Raw genomic sequence first — 20,545 nt, 5'->3', positions numbered from 1 at the left:
GGTTCCTCCAGGACTGTCAGACCAGGTTGAGCATCGCCACAGATTTAAGAAGGCTTACCGTAGCAACCGCTGATTATGCTCCTCCTCCTTTTTGGCTACTTGGGACAGAATGTGCTGGATGTGACTCTGATAAGCCTGCAAGAGAAAAATGTGAAATCACTGTTCCTAATTTTGAAATTTTACCAAAGCAGAAGTTAGAGCTGTGTAGCCCACAGGTGCCCCAATCAGCGGTATTTACTGTCAGTCTAGGTTCCCCTTTTAAGGAAATGCTAAGGCGTGTTTGCTTGGAAGAAACAGGACATTTCTGCTTCTCTTGGCTCCCCCCCCCCCCCCGAGGCAGAGAGCCAAAGTGCCACATTGTCTGATATCCTCTGTGCTGAGAATTCTGGCTGATGTGGACCACAAGGCAGCTTCACTGGCAAGCTGCTCCTCTTCGCAGCTCAGTCTCTCTCTCTAAGGAAGGAAAGCATTCCTGATGTAAAGGGCTAACACATTTTCTGAGCACACCCATAACTTGTCCTTGCAATGAAGAGCCCCTACGTCATGACAAGCATTGCAAAGCCCTCTACACATGCCACCAATATGACACAAAAAGGAAAGGTATCCCACATCAATAGGCAAAGGCAACAGTGGATTCCATCCCAGCTCAGCCAAACTTGGTGGTTCTTTGGGGCTGCTGTCCTTGGGCACAGCCAAGTCACCTGGGGCGTCACAAGTAAGAGCTGAGCCATACCTTCCAGGCTGACAAGGCCCTGCGCAGCACAGCCTGCTGGTGGTGCACATCGGCTCTCACCAGCTTTGTCCACTTCTCAGAGCGATGCCTTAAGTACTGCAAGGGAAAAGGGGAGCGAAACGTCACTGTGTGGGACAAAGTGAAGAAAGGAAAGTGCAGCTTCTTCGGCAGGGTGAGATAGCAACCAAGCAGAGTGTTAGAGCTGTTCAGATGAGTTAGATCAGCCTTTTCCAAACTGCTACCCTCCAGATGAGCCTCCCATGAGCCTCCCATGGCACTTAGAAGTGTGTTCCTTTCAGAAAAAAAGAATCAGCTAAAGGTTGGACTAGGAGACACCTCCTACATCCTTGTGAGAATTATCTTTTTCCTGCCTCCTTCAGTGAATGGCTACAACAACAGTCAAACCATTTTATTTAAATCAACAGCAACAATTTACACTCTGCCTTCAGTTGCTATAATTCTCTCATGGTCTCAAGTTCTTCACATTTGGAATCTAACAGCGGTCACAGGATTTGGTACCCGAGGAATCTTGGATTTCACAATGTTGTTGTTTTAAAGACAACCCTTCTAGCACTTGTAGAGAAAAGCCTGAAACCATGTGGGCAGTGACTACTGGCATCTTCAAAGCCAAAGTGTCAGCAAGGTAGAGATTGTCAGCATTTGGAGGAGAGGCTGACAATTGTCTCCTCCACCTTCCCCACTAGCTATTCCACAGCCTCCCTGTCTCTCCGTCATCTCTGTGCTCTTCCCTCCTTTCGTTCCTTTTATCCTTACCAACATTTTCAAACTTCTTTGAGTTATGTCACACCAGCAGACAGATGCAGATCTACCCAATTTATGTTACTTCATTTCATAACAAAATGTTGGCTTATTGGGGGCAGAATTTCAAGGTACGCAGAACACATCTCACACCCACACACTCCTGCCTACAAGGCTAGGAATGTGAGCCACAACAGGTAGAGGACCAATGTGAAATCCATCAGTTATATCTCTCACCTGTCGCCACTTGCTCCAAGACCATCGAAGGAGCTTGACAGAGTGGAACCTTGAAGCTCTGGCCTCCTTCGTCCTCCTAAAGGGAAGCACAGCAGACCCTCTCTCAGCCTTCAGGATAGACATGGGCCTTCTGTGCTACTGTCTTAGGTGGTGAGCCTCAAAGCAGAGCCTGCCATTTTATCTCATGTAAAGTACTTACTTTCCCAAAGTGGTGATATAAATGGTAATGCTGTTTCAGTGGTACCTCAGTTCTCGAACGTAATCCATTCTGGAAGACTGTTCAACTTCCAAATTGTTAACAAACCGAGGTGCAAAGGGCTGGCTGCAAGTTCAACTGGAAAAATGGGAAAACACATAGCAGAAGCCGTTCAACTTCCGAGGCATGTTCAAAAACAGAAGCAATTACTTCTGGGTTTTTGGTGTTCAAAAACAAAAACATTCGGCTTCCAAGACGCTCGAAAACTGAGGTACCACTGTAGCACTATTCCTGAACTACTAGGCCTGAAGGATATCTGCTTGGGAATTGCCTGTTTGCCTTGTCCAAGACAGGGCCAAAGGAGGGAGCCGCAGAGGAACCAGCAAGTAAGCTTCTGGAACAACAAGAGTCTCAAGCAGGTCATATGGGGACTGAGCCCTACAAGTAGATCTGGATCAGGTTTGCTTTCCAGTCTGCTGCTTCTCTTCCCTTCCATAAAGGCAATAGCAAGGTAAGGGGAAGCGGCAGGAATTCAGGCTGCAAAGGTTTGGTGGGCTTGATGCAGACCACAGGCTGAAGGGACAAGGGTGTAAGCCTTTTTTGCAAGAACATGGCCACTGCCAGTCAGATAAAGTCAGCCTAAAGCAGTTATAGCTGCAGGACCTGCAATATCAGTGGATACTAACCCTGGTGGCTGTGCTTTTACCTCTACTGTTGGAGGCAGGATGCTTCTGAATACCAGGTGCTGGGAATGAAAGATGGGAAAGTTTCTGTTGCACTTGGGCCCTGCTTGTGGGCTTCCCACTAGGACACATTTCTTGAAAGAACAGGATGCTGGGCAAGATGAGCTACTGGCCTGATCCAGCAGCCAGGCTTACCTTATGCTATTATTGATTCTTCTCTGTTATCTTACCCTTCCTTTATTTCCTGAACGTTCTCCTTCCAAAGACAGAAAGCAGTCTGCAGGATTTGGTGGCTGTGATGCTCTTTGGCCAAGGACAGTCCCTCACGCTCTTGCAGCTGAAGCACAGTTCTCCTGCACCACAAGCACCAGGACTGGGACAGTAGCCGTCGCTCAGAGTGCAGAACAGCCTACATAGGGAGAGGAGGGATTTTGAAGCCAGCTCATGCTGTGCCAGGCTTCCTGCAAAGGTAGGATAATTCTTTTGCCAGCAACCTGCCCCCAATAACCCAAACAGTCTTTTAAAAAGAAGACGGCCACCCAGTTGAGCTCAGGAACCCAAATAAATCTCATACATCATCAACATCGTCAGTCAAATATGAGAGGGGGAGCCAGGAAGGAAAGCTGGAATGAATGGCAGCACAAGAACGATCAGAGGCAGCTGTGGGTGCCAAAAATACCCTGTTTCCTTCTATTCCTCTTTCCAAGTGGCCTAATCATCACTTTGAGATCCAGAACGTGTTTGGAATTATAGGATTCCTCTCTGGTGCACAAGGAGTAAGAAGAGAGCAATGTGTCTGAAGGCCAGGGCAAGTGCCTCCAAGTAAGCAAAAGTGCCTTAAAGGTAAGGCACTGGGAGACATGTGTGTTTCAAGATTTACAACTTGGCACAGGCATCTCAGGTACATTAAGGAGGTACAGCCAGCAAGGACATTTCAGAATGTAACACGGTAAGCATCCACCAACACTGCCTCCTGTCTGAAACCCCCTGATATTGTATATTCAAGAACAGCAGTGTAGAAATTGTCTACTATCCTGAAACGTAAAAATCTAGATTTACCATTTCCTCTGCCACGTGGTTCTCTTGGTGCTCCTGTTTTCTCAGCCGCCACCTTTCAAACCATCGCCTTGTGCAAATTTCTCTGGAAAGCAGAGAGAAGAGCACTAGATTTTCACCAGGCACTCAATGCATGCCAAGAGCTGTTCCCCAACATTCTCTTTTTATTGACCCTCCATCCTACCTGTGGAAACACACAGCCATCCCCTTCATCTTTCTCCACCAGCACTGATGATCCCTGAATCGCTTCCAGGCCTCAAAAGTGGCAGGCAAGATCACACCCTCGTAGTGCTTATTGGCTCTGGCATATTGCAGCTGAAGACATATGGCAAAAGCAAAAGCGGCAAAAGCCTCACTCTGAGAAACCAGGAAGGCTTAAGCTATCTCAAAGACACATGTACACATGATACAAAGCGACTAGAGTGGCAAGCAGCTACCTATAGAGCAGCCTTCACTTACTTGGCTCTGCTCCATTTAAAGTAAGGAACAACTCTCTACCTTTATAGAGCAGTGTTCTTCAACCTTGGCTTCCAAGAAGCAGTTGGACTACAACTCCCATCATCCCCAGCCAGCTTAGCCAATGGCTACAGGTGATGGGAGTTGTAGTCCAGAATCATCTGGGAGCCTAAGGTTGAAAAATGCTGGCTTGGAGGGCCTACTAGTAAGCAGAGAGAGTTTAGCAGGGTGTTGAAGAAAGAACCCACACCACAATGGAACTGCATGAAGCAGAACTTAAATTTGCCCTAGCAACCTTTCTGTTGCTAGGCTGCAGTTCCCATCACCTCTGTCCAATGTTCATGGTGGCTGGGGCTGATGGGAGCTGGGAGTCTGGCTGGGGAAGGCGGCCCTATAAGACATCAGTCTTTGACTGGTGATACACAACCATGTAGAACAGCATCACGTACCATGTGTTCTTTTAAAAGAAAGAAAGAAAGAAAGAAAGAAAGAAAGAAAGAAAGGAAGGAAGGAAGGAAGGAAGGAAGGAAGGAAGGAAGGAAGGAAAATGAGAAGGATGGAGAGAGAGACAATTAAAGAGTGGGATTAATACACAATGAGAAAAGGATAAATATGGAGAAGGGAAAGGGTATCACTTAAAAGTAGATCCCACTTGGAAAATTCAGAACCTGAATAGTCTGAAGATGACTATGTCCCCTTACCTTCCTGTGCCTTTTCCAGTTGGCATGGCATGACCAGGTCCTGAGACACCTGTGCAGCAGCACAGTCCTGAAATGCAAAGTACGCAGTTCTGTCAACAGTTGCCTCTAACGTAGTGGACAGTTCCCTTCAGCTCAGGACCAAGGACAGTTCCCTACAGACACAGAATGAGTGCTAACAGAAAAAAGCACAGGGTTAACCTGCCACTCATGCTACCCAGTAGAGGTCTCCATGGTTTGGGGACAATGAGGATGCAACAGTCAGGATTCATTTGTGCTGCTTCATGTGGACTTCAGCCAGCAAAAGCACAAAAGAAAGCAGATGGAGTAAGGCCATCAATGACTTGCTCTTTGTATCATTACAAGCAGTTCTGCCAGTGTCAACTGCACCTCTTGTCACCATCAACAAGTGACAAAGCCACCTAGGCCAACACGAGCAATTATGAAGTAGTAAAATTCTGCCAAAGGGAACCAACATTGGGTACCCCTTCCCTGCCCTGTTCCCATGACCCAGAGAGTAACACTTGATCTGCTGCTTGGAAACTGATTAAGTGGTACAGTGGCACCTCGGGTTACAGACGCTTCAGGTTACAGACTCCGCTAACCCAGAAATAGTACCTCGGGTTAAGAACTTTGCTTCAGGATGAGAACAGAAATCGTGCTCCAGCAGCAGGAGGCCCCATTAGCTAAATTGGTGCTTCAGGTTAAGAACAGTTTCAGGTTAAGAACGGACCTCCGGAATGAATTAAATACTTAACCCGAGGTACCACTGCATATGAATAACAGTAGTAACAATAATAATAATTATTATTACTATCCCGTTTCAAAAGCTAGGCAAGGCTATGTCCGGCTAGTGCTTAAACAGGGGGATTCCCAGGAGCTCAGACAAGATTACTGTGAGTTTTGAGATGGAAAGATGTAATAGTAATAGATGTAAGATTAAAAGAAAACAAAGAAAGAATGGGCAGATTGAGCTCATTCCTAATAACATGGGCCTGGAACAGCCTTCCCCCAACCTGGGGCCCGCCGGCTGTTTTGGACAACAATTCCCATCAGCCCTGGCCAGCATGGCTGCAGGATGCTGGGGTTGATATGCGTTGTTGTCCGAAACCTCTGGAGGAAACCAACTTGGGGCCTAGAAGGTTTAAGATATGGGAGCATTCCAAACTTCAAAAAGAATTGAGCTACCAGGTTTTAGCTCTGTTGCTGCCTCAATATAGTTGGTTCGTCACCTGTAGTGAGAATGAGCTGACAGTGTCAGGGAGCGGTATTGCTCTTCCTCCTTCTGTTCCAAACGAGACTTCCATCCATTCCAGAACCTGAGCAAGAGCTAAAAGAAAATTGGAAGAGACAGAGTGTGAAGCACCCTAAAGCCTGGTTCCCTTAAACACAGATAGGCCAACCGAGAGGGTCTTTTTGAAATAAAAACATCAACAGAGCAGCAAAGGGATGTTTGCTTTCAATGGCAAATGATAAAAGTGACAGACAATCCTTTTTATTTATTATTATTGTAGGTAAATGTCATAACATGTGATCATATATGTTCAAAAAAAGTAAGAAACAACTATTATATAAATACCAATAAATTGGATTTAAATATACATCCGAATGCTGTATATAAATAGACAGGCCACAGTTTATTTGGACAACAGCACACACGTAGGTCAACCTATTTATGGTTGACACATGATACCTAACTTTTTGCTACCTGGAAGATTGGTTGCTCTGACACATTACGGTAACTTCCATATCCCTAACTTTTACTTCCCTATCCCTAACATCACCATAATTTCTGAGTCTAGCCCAGTCAGAGTCAGGGTACTCCTGTTGGCCTGCACAGGTACACAAAGAAGACCCTTTCATGATGTTGTCATTCAGTGGTCCATATGTAAGTAACTGTTCCTGAATTTACACACAAACACACATACACAGAGTTTTCTGTAGCTTGCTACACTGCTTCTACCACAGGAACAACTCAGGAACACAAGATGGTAGTTTTCTTGCCAATGTGACCCAGAAGGCACATTAAAGGTTCTGGTTTAGTGTAAATGAAGCAGGGAACATGGTCAAACTCACCATGACTTGGTGCTGCTGATGAGCCAAGTTTATCCTCATTTGCTTGACAGAAGCTTCTGTAACATTCTTCCGCAAGGCACTCAGCCCACAGTGCTGTGAAAAGCAAAAGAGCAGAAAGCACGTTGGAGAAGCCACTTCTACTACAAAGGCAAAGGTGTGTCTTCAACAGCCCATCTTATTTACGATTTATAAAGATCGGCTTCATACAGAAGAGATATGAGGAACTGGCAGCCTCTGACAACAGATTTTGGTATAAAGTGGGATACTGTCTAAGCATAAACTACCAGGATATTGGCGCAAGCTACATAGAGAGGAACAGTACAAGAGCATTGGCCATGGAGCTGTAGTGCAGGGGTGGGAAACTTTGGCCCTCCAGACATTGCTGAACTTCAACTCTCATCAGCCCCAGCAATCATGGCCAATGGCCACGGATGATTGGAGTTGTAGTTCAGCAACAAATGGAGGGCCAAACCTGTTGTAGTGTGTTCATCTCCAGCCCCATCCTTCCTAAAATTATGCTGCAGGGAGCTGAGATTGGCTGTGGCCTCCAGCTGCTTGAATACACACAGTGCTTGCTTGCCACTGTGGAAAGTGGCCCCATGGGAGAATCATCATGGAGGAACCAACTTTTCCTGGTCAGAGGTCATTCCAGAGAGGCCACCAGAGATATGGCAAACCTCTTACCAGCAGGTGACATCTGTAGTGGCACTCAGCACGTTCATAGCACTTAGCTTTTTGGGCACACAACGTCACATCTGTTATTCAGGTTAAGAAAAAAAGTTTGCTTAACAGCTAAAATAGATCAACCTTTCAGTAGTTTATTAGTGACCTGGATAAAAGAATCTACATCCTGCATCTGTGAATTCCACCAAGTTAATCTGTGTTATCCTAACATTCTTCCCTTTACTTTAAATATATTTTCCAAATGTGCGCCCACTCCTTCCTTTGATTGTTAGGCAAAAGAGAAAATAAGCACCCAGTGATCAACTTCTCTGAATATTTTCACGGCTTTAAATGCATGTCTTTAAGGATTGTGACATAGTGGTCCAACTCTGAGCCATGAGGGCACACAGAATCAAACTGCAGGGCCTTCCCCAGTCTTTGCTCCAGTGCTGCAGACCTGGAACAAACCTATTGGAATATAGAGTCATTCCTCATGTTCAAAGGAGTCTTTTTTTTAAAAAAAAAAGGAAGTATCATTTTGGTATGACACCTCAACTCAACTCTTACTACCCATGTCCCCCCTAACCACTGGAAAGGACCACGAGGAGAATATGGATACACTGCTTCCATCGTGTGAAAACTCTTCGCAAGGCGACCCTTGCAGCCAGCTGAACAAGGTGCTCCTGGTGGGCATGCAGTTGCTGTCTGCGTTCCCAAGTCAGACGCCACATCGAGAAGCTCTGAAAGAGGACCCGGGTGCGGTTGTGCTGCAAGGCCAGCTCTGGAACAAAAGAGGTAGAAAATGTCCTATCTGTGCTAGGATCAGGGGGTGGTGCGTAAGCATTGGGTATTCAAGCAACAGATGTTTTGGTATGAAATAGGAGCTGGAAACTAAAGTAATCTATGGTGCCTGCTTGTGGGCTTCTCACTGGGGCATCTGGCTGGATACTATAAGGATGCTGGACTAGATGGGCATTTGGCCTGATTCAGCTTCAGGGCTTTTATGGTATTTAAATGAGGGATCATGGTATTCTGCATGAAAAGCAAATTAGCATTTGCACAGCAGCAACTGTTCAAGCTTGTAAAGAAAGGTGGAGTGAGGAGAAGTTCTGTCCTGCCCCACACTGTGGGAGCTGAATGGGCTGAGCTAGGGGGGCAATGTAGCAGGCCGTTCTAGAGCTCTTGTCCCGGGGTGGCGGCTGGAAAACCAGGACTGCAATTCCTGCAAAGCAGGGGGCTAGACTAGATGACCCTTGGATACTTTCCAACTCTGTAATTCTGTGTTTCTGTGATTCTTTAGGAGTACACACCCAAAATGTGCTGAATCACTAATGCAAAAAGCAAAACGAAAACAGGACTTTTGTTTTGTTTACTCTACAATTCGGTGTTCTGTGACAGGAGTAAGAGAGTGGAATTCTGCTTCTAAGATTATTTTAGAATTGAATTAGGCGCAAGAATACAAGGGCAGAGGGACTGAGCTCCACCTTTGGTACCTCTAATTTCACAGCCTTTCTAGAAATCTAGAGATTTATGCTGAATTCTACTAAAGTCACCTTCCAGCAACTAAGGAAATGGGATCTCCCCTACAACCTACCTCTCAATGGAGCTGCTCCCACTGAATAACAACTTTTCTTGAACTATCCAACTAGAGAGGGATTTTTTTGGCACACATACGTATGTAGCTCATCACATCTGAAATATTATGCTACACCCTTCTGTACAGGCTTTTAGTGGTCTACTGGATTTCTTGGCAGTGGAGATTTTCTGCAGTTCTGGACCAGGCCATCTTATACTGGCAGGGCAATCACTGAGATTCCTGTCTTTGAGCAACAGAAGATGCCTAAGCCCACTTGGAGACAACCAACACCCCAAGGGAAAAACAAAAACTTCTCTCTTAGAAGAAATGCATCATTCTGTGGTGCTGGAAGAGAAATCAACTCTATTTTGTCCCAAAGCACTGTGTGCAACTCACTGTCCTGCTGCTCCTTCTCCCTTCGGAGTTGCACATAGACATGCCAGGATTTCATGGCCCTCCACATCTCCCTGTGCTGCTCATGCATCACTGCCCTGGCCTCCTCCTTTCTCTCATCTTGGATGCACGTATAGCACTCCTTCCATTTGAGCCAGGCCTGACAACAAGGAGGAACAGGAAGAATAAGGGTCCGAAAACAAGGCAGTGGAAGAAGAGGCAAGGCAGATCTTATCTGCAAACGATTCACAGAAATTGCACCCATCATTACAAACAGCAGCAATTAAATAATAATAATTTTGTTAACTAATGGGCGAAATTCAGCTGTGCGCTAGTTACACTTGCGCTAGCAAGAATGGCTTGTGCAAGAGAAGGTGAAAAGAGCCAGCATGGTTCACACGGATAGTTGTGCCACAGTTTGCACTAGCTCCTATACTACTTGTTGCACAACCAGTTCCACAACAAAACCTCTGCTAGCGCAACTCTTGAACTGGATTTCATATTGTGCTTTATTATTATGCTACTACAGCAGCCCTTGCACTGGTTGTCAGAGAACACTGAATCTGGGCCTTTGGCCAGTGTTAGTGTGTGCACACAACACAAAGGCACACAGGGTTTAAAGGGTTGGTATTTCCAGCACTCACACGAAACTGTAAGCCTTGAGCCCAATGCTGTAGAGCCTGACCATCCATTTCACAAGCAACTTGATTCTGTGACCATCTCTTTCTCCACAACCTCCAGGCAAATCTGTTGAAAATAAAAAGGTTAGGACACACTTTAGACTTTAACTCTGATGAAAACAAAGAGTTTTATGGATGTATGTGCTGGAGAACTATAGAGCCCCATCTGCTTCTTAGAGCAGCTTTTGTCAACATGGTGCTCTCCCAACATCTTTGACTAAAACTCCCATCAGCCCCAGCCACCACGGTCATGTGATGCTAGGTCTGATGGGAGTTGTAATCCAAAACATTTGAAGGGCACCAGGTTGTTTCTGGTCCCTTTTTGATCCTTTACATGACATAAACAACTTACCACGCCAACCAACTAACTGAATAGCATTCTTTACGTATTACAGTACAGTGGTACCTCGGGTTAAGTACTTAATTCGTTGCGGAGGTCTGTACTTAACCTGAAACTGTTCTTAACCTGAAGCACCACTTTAGCTAATGGGGCCTCCTGCTTCTGCCGTGCCGCTGAAGCCCGATTTCTGTTCTTAACCTGAAGCACTATTTCTGGCTTAGTGGAGTGTGTATGTAACCTGAAGCGTATGTAACCCGAGGTACCACCGTCGTTTTACCAACTGTTTTCTTGGAGGTGGGCGAGTTATTGTTTCCTTGGAAATCTATTTATTTATCATTAGCATGTATCATCAGCTCTTGTGGCACTAAGTGCTGGTGGCAACACAGAACAACATGAAAAACATTCCTTTTTAATTTTTTTTAAAAACCCAGCAATTAAAAGCAGGAGAACAAACCAGTGTGGTATGGTGGTTAGAGCATTATACTAAGACCTGGAAGACCAAGGTTCAAATTCCCACCCAGGCATGAAGCTCACTGGGCGGTGACCATGTGCTGGTCACTGCCTCTCAACATAACCTACCTCACAAGGTTGTTGTGGGGATTATATAAGAGAAAACTGTGTATGCCACCTTGAGTGCCTTCGAGAAAAAATGTGGGATGTAAATGCAGTAAATAAATAATACGTCTCTGCCAGCCGTCAAATATTGAGGGATCAAATCACGAGGGGTGCAGAAATCTCTTGTGTCCATGTGGAGTAGCCCAGACTAACAACCAGGTTGAGCGAGTCTGCACTGAAGTGTGGAATTGAAAGCCAACGGGGTAAAGTGGTACCTCGGGTTAAGTACTTAATTCATTCCGGATGTCCATTCTTAACCTGAAACTATTCTTAACCTGAAGCACCACTTTAGCCAATGGGGCCTCCTGCTGCTGCCACGCCACCAGAGCACAATTTCTGTTCTCATCCTGAAGCAAAGTTCTTAACCTGAAGCACTATTTCTGGGTTATCGGAGTCTGTAACCTGAAGCGTATGTAACCTGAAGTGTATGTAACCTGAGGTACCACTGTATAGTGTTTAGAGTTTCAGACTAAGACCGCCATGAGCTCCATGTAGTTAAAAGGTGAGATATTAATTGAGATATTAATTAATTAATTAATTGTTTCAGGGTTGGAATATGTAGAAAGATGGAACAGGAGCGTCCATGTGCCCCATTAACCCTTGTTTGAACCTGAACCAGTTCTCACCGCAAGGCACTCTTTTCCCTGAACTTGAAGGCCTCCAAGTGCATTCGGCGCTTCATCCGGCGCAATTCCACATAGCTCAGCCAGCGCTGCCACGTCCAAAGGGTTTTCATTTTTGCCGCTGTGAAAAATGTGAAGCCATGGTTTTAATGGCAGGCACGAGTATTTTAAAGATGCCATATTTTTGTCCAATACACAGAACTTCCCAATCCTTTTTGGCCAATACGGAAAAAGCCTGGCTCCACAAGAGAGGTGTGGCTGGTCAAAAGACTGACGGCAGACTGTTTTCAGACACAAAAGGAACTTCATATCTCATCAGGAGGACTGCAAGGGGAGACCCTAGCAACAAGCAGCTGCAAATAGGGCTACACTGGGGAAAGAGGGAGGACTGGCACCTTAAATGCTTCCTAGTTCTGGAACTCACATGAATAGGACTCTGAAGGCCAAATGCAATGTAGTAAGTCCATGATGGGATCTCCAGATGGATTTACTTATTAGCATTTCTAAACCACTCAAGAATCTCTTAGCAGTATACAAACATAGCATAAAACTATAAAAAGCAGCATATAAGAAAACAGTAGAACAATCCTTGTTCAACTTCAGGTGCTTGAAAAAGACATTTCTATTTCAGCAGGCATTTTGGAAAAGTTTTTTGTTTTTGTACTTAAATTTCATTTATCTTATCTGTCATATCCTTTTAATTTCTATGTACCCAGCTTAGAAACTTTGAGAATTAAAGGGTCTAGAAAAAGCACAAACAAACAAGAAATAATATGGTTCCACCAGGGCAAAAAGATATCTTCACAAGACATCTGGACCAACTAATACATGATGATGCCTCACATATAGTATTCAAGCTTGAAAACAGCTGCTGGAAGTGTTGCTCCACTTTTGATCAGAGCAGCAACACTGGGGGTAGGGAAAGTAACGCTTTGTCCTACCCCCCCCCCCTTTCCTTATCTGAAAACCAGAAGGGTATTTTTTTTCTCCAGTGGAAAAAATATATATATAGGTGCTTGCCTCTCTACACTGGGGGAAACAGCAAAGCACGGGGAGGGTGGGAAAGGAAACTGAAAAGAGGGAGCAATGAGTAAAGATAAGCCAATGCAGTTGCACAATCTTTGGTTCAACTGGGGATACAGAGCACGGGGCTAAAGCTTCTTGAAAAAGACAATTGTAAGGAAAAGGTGAGTGGCGCCACTTAGGTGTCATTAAATTAGCAATGCAACTTGCTAGCTAAGCAAAATGTCTGCTAAATTACTGATGCTAATGTAATGTTTATTTAGTAGATATATCAACATAGTTTGCACTGTTGTGCTGTAAGATTCGAGATCCCAGTAGAAATTCATGGATTTCACAGCAAGCAAGGTTTTCAGAGAACTATCCAATAATGTGTTGGCTGCAACAAAACTCTAAATGCAAAATACATGTTGCTGTTCAGAAATACTGCAGAGCAGATGGAGAACCCCTTGAGCTTTGGCAGAGGCTTTCTTCGATAGCTGGGATTAATTTAACACACAGCAAAATATGCAGAGAAAAGGCTCAATGCTGGGTTCAAGCAGGCTGCCATCTGCACTGGAAGAGCATGGACACAGCAACCTAGGCTCTTCTACTGCAGGGCTGAGGAAACTGTGGTCCTCCAGATGTTGCTCGACTCCATCTCCCAAACAGCCCCAGCCAACCTGGACAAAGTTCAAGGGTGGTGAGAGTTATAGCCTGACAACAACTGGAGGGCTACAAGTTCCCTACTCCATTCTATATGCTTCCACAACAGATTCTATTCTCTCACCATGTGAATCTGCAACACAATAAGTCACCTTCTTCTCTCGCTGCAGGAGTACGTAGGACTTCCAGGCCCGAAAGATCAGGTTGTACAGGAAATACCTGGCCAACAAAAGCAAATAATACTTTGCAAGGGTCAGAACCCAGCCTACCCATTTGCTATACAGATGATTCATTCCAAACTACTATTGAGGAATGCTTTTGCATTGTAATTTTTTGCAACACAGAAAGTATTCATTTATTTACACAGGTGGCAAAACAGGCTGGGAAACAACCACTTGCTTGCTTGCCTAAGGCAAGTAAGAATCCCCTCTCCAGACAGAGAAGTTTGTTCCTTTTTTGTTTAAAAATGACTATGTACGGGTTATGTGTAGGCAGGCGGCCTAGTAAAAACTTTTGTGGGCTAGTAATTATTACTGTTGTGCTTGTTATTTATTTCATTTATGAACTGCTTCCCACAAGCCACCCCCAAGCAATTTGCAATATAGTAACAAATATAAAACAGTTACATATATATAAAAAGTTTAAAACTCAATTATAAAAGCAACAGGAGCACATACACACAATAAGTTCAAATGCAGGACAGATACCAGTTGGGATAAAGACACTTTGTTGAAAGAGAAGCGTATTTCGTAGGTGCCAAAAAGACAATAGAGAGGGTTTCTGTTTGATAGTAGCTTTTGTGAATTTATTTGCTAATTATTCATCAAAATATGTTTATGAGTTCATGCTGTATTTGGATGGGTACCCAAAGCCTAGTAACTGGTAAAGCTACATATAGTGCTGTTCCAGAGAGGAATTTTGGTGGCCGAGTGACTGGCGATGAAACACCGGAATGGAAAGAAACAGCAGGGAATTGCCAGTGCAGGCAGCTTATGAGAAAGCGGTTTGGAAGATCATGGAAAATATAAATGTACAGAACTGCAGGACAATTACCTTCAGCTGTACATATCAAGGAAGAAGAAAAGCAGCAATGCAATGCATCCCTGACCCCCTTTTTTGTCCTGTTTGTAATGATCAAACTGAGGATGATTTGGGCTCTAAACTATGGTTAGCGTGAGCCATGGTTTGGACCAATGTGTCTTCCTAGTAAGAACACAGGAAGAAATACACTTAGGAAAACTGAACTGAACTGTAAAAACGCCAACATGCCTGGCTGCTTGCTGACTAAGATAGCACAGCTTGCTTTTTGACACATTACAACAAACATGGGATTTCTTCTCTCTGTAGTATTAGAAAGTACATTTAACAGACCTGTAATGGCAGTCAGCCCGGATGGTGAGCTTCCATTCTTTCCAAATAACCCACCATTCTTCCTTCCACCCTCCAAAGGTTTTCCGCAGTATCTTCTGATCATAATAGCGCCTAGAAATGGAAAGAATACAAAACATATAAGGCAATGTAAACATACACACAATATTAAATCAGTTATTGTAAGCTTCTGCCCTTTATCTGTTCAGTCATCATTTTTTCCACTTCCAGTTCACAGATTGGACTGCTCTAGTCCTGCTGAAATCAACAACATTTAAGCATGCTGAACTGTGAGCTAAAACATGCCCTTCATCTGTGAACAAGTGACAATTATAGTTTCAATAATTCTTATGAGTGGTTTTCTTTTATTCATTTTGTACCAGCAATAAAAGCCCAGAGAAGTTCGGTCTCTCCCAAAATATCACAGCACAGCAGGTGACACTGCTAACAAGGAAAGGCTGTGGATTTCAACATCCTGGTGCTCCAGTAATCAACAGGAGGCTGTGATAGTTCAGACACAACAAAAAAGCATGGTTTGCAAATTGCCCCCAAATCAGGATCTGAAACTACAGGCTGAAGCAGATTTGGCCAAACTGTAGTTTCATGTTCCATGTAAAATAACACTCTTGTCTGGGACACTGCTCTGCCCAGTTTTAGCAAAATAATCACTTTTTACACATGCACTAGCCATAAGTCCACTTGTGTAGACCAGTTTCACAGAGAAATATGTTACTTATCATTTTTAAGCAAAGAATTTGATTTGCTTACCTGGCACTAGAAGGGAGGACCCTTCCAAATGCCTTCTTCATCCACAAGTAAAGGAATTTCCTAGCCAGGTGTCTGAAAAACATTATCTCTCAGTGCTTTTTAGCATATATTTATTATCTATAAACTTTCAGCCAAAGATGAACAAACAGGAACTTCACACATAAATGCTAATTCCCCGATTTAAGTTCACCACTAAAAAACATCTTTTACATGACATTTTTACCTCACCCTTCCTCAAAAATGAGGTTAAAAACTTTCCTTGTTAACAAACTTGTGAATCTGCTGCTGCTTAATGTATCAATTGGGAGTAAAGATATTTGTTTTTGCTGCTGTTCAGAGTTTGGTAAATCTGTGTTTTAATTATCTGATTACTGTTGCTTTTTTATGTTTGCTTTTTACGTTTAACCTGCTTTGAGCAGCTCCTTTGTGGAAGGGGAAAGTGGAGGTGGGGGAATCTTTTAAATGAAAATCACTTCCCCTGCTTGATTCAACTGATTAAGCCAGATCAACGTTTTAAAATGAATACAATAAAAATATACCTACTGGACACGGCTACTTTTCATATTAGGTTAATAAGCCCTACAAATAAGATATAAAACATAAACATGTCTATTACCTGATACGGAGTTCTTTTAATCTCCCACCTCGGTTCCAAGTGTATGTCACACGGTACGAGATCCTGCGATTCCCAGTCAGACACAGAGAAGCGAACTGGCCACCTGAACCTCCTTTATGACTAGGCTGTGTCTGTGTTTTTATAAACTTTGAACTTAAAATAAAGAAAATAAAGAAGATAAGCAGTTTTTGCCACTAAGCTTTCAAGTCCCTAGGTAACTTAAGACTTTCACAAAGCACAGAAGCAGGATCGAATGAGCACTCTTCCCCCAGGCCCCAGTTCATTCAGAATGATGCTGCTTTTGCAATTGGAGAGTGCTGCTCCATTTGCACTCATGTCCTGCTTGCTTATGGGCTTCTCGTAAAGGCCCATTTCCTACACTGCACATATTAGACCTCTTGATGTAGAAGGCCCTTTCCTACAGAATGTAGTGACTAATAAAGAACATAAGTAGAGTCCTGAAGCTGGATCAGCCAAAGGTCCATTTGCTTACAGTGGCCAACCAGATGCCCACTATGGGAAATCCACTAGCAGAACCTCAGAGCAACAGCACCAGATACATAATGGATAAGGTATTGTGGTCACCAGCTGTATGAGGCTTTGTATACCAATACCTGTACTTTGAACTTAGCCCAGTTTCTAATTGGCAGCCAGTTCAAGCCTTTCAGGAATGGTATAACTTTATGACAACAGGCAATTTCGTGAGCGACCACATTCTTGAACAAGCCTGTCTGAATTTCTGGTTCTAGGGAACATCATGGGCTTTGGTACAAGTAAGAACATGCTAAGACAGGGAAAATTATAAAAGTAATTGTCTGCAGCTTCCATTTGCCTTAGTATGAAAGAGCATATGTAACCTAATACATATAGAAAATACTGTTGCTGTTTCTAAAGCTAGAGAGACTAGGAGATAGGCCAGGGCTGCACATTTGACTGGCTAAAAAATAAAATAAAAATGAACAATTGGATGGTCAAACATTGTCAAATAATAGCCAAATATTTTTAAAATAACAGCGTTATTAGAACAACAAAACCACACCGTACTGTATTTATCAATATGTCTGAGACATATGCTAAAATTGTTACAAATAACTGTGATTGTATATTGATCAACTGATGATATATATGATAGGTCAATTCCTGCGTGCCAGTCCCAAGAAAGCAATGATGTAGGTTTTCCAGAATTTTTTTCCATAAAATTTCTTTTTTTAAAAAAAATCCAATGCATATTACACCATCTGGGAAAATTTCTGATGCCTAGAAAGTGTTCTAATTCAGAATGCTTCTTGTACTGTACTTGTATTTAGTAAACAAAGCTAAGTGTTGGAACTACTCAGCTTCCCTAATATTATATTTGCAACTGGCATCCATTCATGGTTACTAATGAATTTATAAAACAGAACATTTTTCATGGAGAAAGAAAGCACTGGGAAAATGTCCATGGAGAATTTTCTACCCTACTTCACGACAAGATTATAGGGTTTCCCCCCCTAGAGTAAAAAGTGGTGTGGAAGAAGGATGTCTGATTGTGGCCTGCAGACTCACCCTCCTCAATGCAGGTTTTGCAGCATTCTGTACTGTTTCAAAACCCACAAAACCTGTTAGTCCAGAAGTGACAGTGGGACACAGTGAGTGCATGCAACCTGTGGGAGGTGATGTTTCTTTCAACTCCAGCTTCTCTACAACCTAGGTTTATCAAACAACTCTTTTATCAACCACTTAAGACAAGCTCAGACTTGATTACTCAGACTTGATTTGTAGGATAAACCTACAAAATCAATCTGCATAGAAATTATTGAAGAATTAATGGTCAAGAAAAGAGAAGCCAAGCCTCACAGCATTCCGTGGAAAGGAAAAACGGTGGTGTTGTTAAACAATATATTCAAGACCATCTGGCAAACAAAATACTTTGGTGGTTGAATGAGCACTCTCCTCCAGCAAAAGGAGGTCTGAGAATGCACCACATTTCTCTGTAAATTTACCAGAGATAATGTACTGGGCAGGAAGAAGGCTCCTTCTTGTTGAAGTTCAGCCATGATGTTCAGGGGCCAACTTCAGGACAGTCACTGTCTCTCAGACTAACTGACCTCACAGGGTTGCTGTGAGGATAAAAAGGGAAGGGGGAGAACTGTATACACCACTTTGAGTTCCTTAGAGGAAAGGTAATAAATGAATAAATAAAGTGAAGGGAAAGTCTGACATCCAAGAATCTGTAGCACAGACAAAAATAATTTGATCACGCTACTGTGTGCTTCTTGTGTAATATTACAGCTTCTAGTTCCACTGAAGTGGTAGCAATCCTTGTTCACAAACTGTTGCCCCCCACCGCGCCAGAACTATTTAAGCACTCGCAACACAGCTGAGTTTTTGGTACAGTCTCTTCTGTTTAAGTGTTTCTTACCTGACTTTAGCCTTCTTTTCCATAATGTTAACAGTCTTGTGTCCTCTACTGTCCAGCCCAGACCACTGTTTTCTGGTAAGAAAAATCCTTTGTCAAAACATAAGGATTATTTTCTTAAAAATCAGTAAGCATACATGGAAAGTGGCCCTGTACAGAGTCAGACCATTGGTCCATCTAGCTCAATATTGCCTATAGTGACTGGCAGCAGCTCTCCCAGGTTTCAGTCAGGGGACATTCTCAATTCTACCTGGAGAAACTAGCATCCAGAGACACAGTACCTCTGACACTGAAGGTAGTCAATAAAAATAGCCTAGCTGCTGAATCAGGCCAAGGGCCCATCTAGTCCAGCATCCTGCGAGATGCCCCAATAGGAAAGCCACAAGTAGAATATGAGCACAACATTCTTCCCACTTGTGATTCTCAGCAGCTGATATTCAGAGGTATGACACCTTCAACATTGGAAGTGGGGGCACAGGCATCATGGCTAATTGCCATCAATAGCCTTATCTGTGAATTTGTCCAACCCTCTTTTAAAGCCATCCACGTTGGTGGTCATCACTGCCTGCTGAGGGAGGAAGTTTCATTGTTTAACTATGTGCTGCATGAAGGACTTTCTTTTCTATGTCCTGAATCTTCCATAATTCAGTTTCATTGGATCTGAGTTCTAGTGCCGTAAGAGAGGGAGAAAAACTTTCTATCTCGCTTCTCTATCCCATGCATACAGTGGTGCCCCGCAAGACGAATGCCTCGCAAGACGAAAAGCCCGCTAGACGAAAGGGTTTTCCGTTTTTCGATGCGCTTCGCAAGACGAATTTCCCTATGGGCTTGCTTCGCAAGACGAAAACGTCTTGCGAGTATTGCGATTTTTTTTGCTTCCCCCCCCCTTTTTCTAAGCCGCTAAGCCTTTAATAGCTGTTAAGCCGCTAAGCCTTTAATAGCGCTAATCCGCTAATAGGGTTGCTTCGCAAGACGAAAAAACCGCTAGATGAAGAGACTCACGGAACGGATTATTTTCGTCTTGCGAGGCACCACTGTACTTTTATACACTTCTATCATGTTGCCTTGTACTCAGCTTTTATCTAAACTAAAAAATTTCCAAATCCTGCAACCATTCTTCATAGGAGAGTCACTCCATCCTCTTGGAACATTTTCTGTACCTTTTCCAACTCTATTCCTTTTGAGGTGAAGCGACCCCAAATGTGGTAGCATCATAGACTTGCATAAGGGTCTTTAGATGCTGGAAACTTTATTTTCTTCTCCTTTCCAAATCTCTCCAGCCCAAGGGCCGGAACCCCTCAATTGTAGTCCTGGGCTGCTCAGAAGACGACCCCCCCAATCTCTCCCTCACTGAGATAGTCCAAAGGAAAGCAGAGGATAATAATCCCTTGTGAGGGGATCCATTGGACAGCAGGATACCTGGTCGGGGTAGCCTCAACTAGCGTTTCGCTTTTGCCACAGCCTACTGCCTCAGAAGCCAACTTTCGGTTTGCAGAGATGTTTTCATTCTCTTGTCTACAAAAAACCAGCGTTTAAAAAGAGATTTCCTCCATCTACTATCTGAAAAGGGCAGAGCCTCTTTCTCCCCTTTCCTCCTCCTGCTACACGTGTAGCAGGCATCTCCACGACACTTCTCGCTATGCCCGTGTCGGGCAGTCACTGGGAGGGAAGCATCACCGAGAGAAGGGGCTCCCGCCTCTCCTCAGGAAAAAGCGCGGGAAGGCGGCCCGCGGCCGCCTCCTCAGCTAACGTCTTTCCGCAAGACGGCGGCGGCCGAAGCCTTCCGCCATGGCTGGGGCACGGCACACGCCCAGTGGTCGCCATGGCGGGCCGGCGGCAGGACAGCTGCCTAGTTACACTTGGGAGGGTCCTCTGACTTGGAATAACAGGGTTCGGGGGGGGGGCGAGGAAGACGGGAACGCGAGGGAGCCTGGAGCCGCACTCAG

General features: G+C 44.0%; 1 protein-coding gene across 15 annotated transcripts in view; it reads right to left on the bottom strand.

Annotated features, from left to right (window-relative positions):
- Nucleotides 1–20,545, bottom strand: part of SFI1 (SFI1 centrin binding protein) — a 32,719-nt gene that overhangs the window by 10,249 nt on the left and 1,925 nt on the right. For 5 of the 15 annotated variants that reach the window (XM_083716889.1, XM_083716896.1, XM_083716901.1 and 2 more), the window contains exons 2-21: nucleotides 20,019–20,114; nucleotides 18,603–18,674; nucleotides 16,202–16,354; nucleotides 15,586–15,657; nucleotides 14,821–14,931; nucleotides 13,574–13,668; nucleotides 11,788–11,905; nucleotides 10,171–10,273; nucleotides 9,530–9,686; nucleotides 8,177–8,338; nucleotides 7,579–7,649; nucleotides 6,895–6,987; nucleotides 6,051–6,148; nucleotides 4,822–4,888; nucleotides 3,849–3,979; nucleotides 3,668–3,749; nucleotides 2,839–3,017; nucleotides 1,730–1,805; nucleotides 734–829; nucleotides 59–135 (exon numbers count right to left, since the gene is read on the bottom strand). In XM_083716889.1, coding sequence (XP_083573015.1) covers nucleotides 59–135; nucleotides 734–829; nucleotides 1,730–1,805; nucleotides 2,839–3,017; nucleotides 3,668–3,749; nucleotides 3,849–3,979; nucleotides 4,822–4,888; nucleotides 6,051–6,148; nucleotides 6,895–6,987; nucleotides 7,579–7,649; nucleotides 8,177–8,338; nucleotides 9,530–9,686; nucleotides 10,171–10,273; nucleotides 11,788–11,905; nucleotides 13,574–13,668; nucleotides 14,821–14,931; nucleotides 15,586–15,657; nucleotides 16,202–16,354; nucleotides 18,603–18,674; nucleotides 20,019–20,114 — 2,109 coding nt within the window. Of the gene's footprint in view, nucleotides 1–58; nucleotides 136–733; nucleotides 830–1,729; nucleotides 1,806–2,838; nucleotides 3,018–3,667; nucleotides 3,750–3,848; nucleotides 3,980–4,821; nucleotides 4,889–6,050; nucleotides 6,149–6,894; nucleotides 6,988–7,578; nucleotides 7,650–8,176; nucleotides 8,339–9,529; nucleotides 9,687–10,170; nucleotides 10,274–11,787; nucleotides 11,906–13,573; nucleotides 13,669–14,820; nucleotides 14,932–15,585; nucleotides 15,658–16,201; nucleotides 16,355–18,602; nucleotides 18,675–19,759; nucleotides 20,486–20,545 lie in introns of those variants that run through there. The other 10 variants (XM_083716898.1, XM_083716900.1, XM_083716892.1 and 7 more) reach the window with 6 other exon arrangements.

Source organism: Podarcis gaigeae (genome assembly GCF_964106915.1).
Source record: "Podarcis gaigeae genome assembly, chromosome: 16".
NCBI classification, from domain to species: Eukaryota; Metazoa; Chordata; class Lepidosauria; order Squamata; family Lacertidae; genus Podarcis; species Podarcis gaigeae.
Note: the sequence above shows the minus strand (reverse complement) of the source record. Positions and strands in the feature narration are given on the sequence as shown.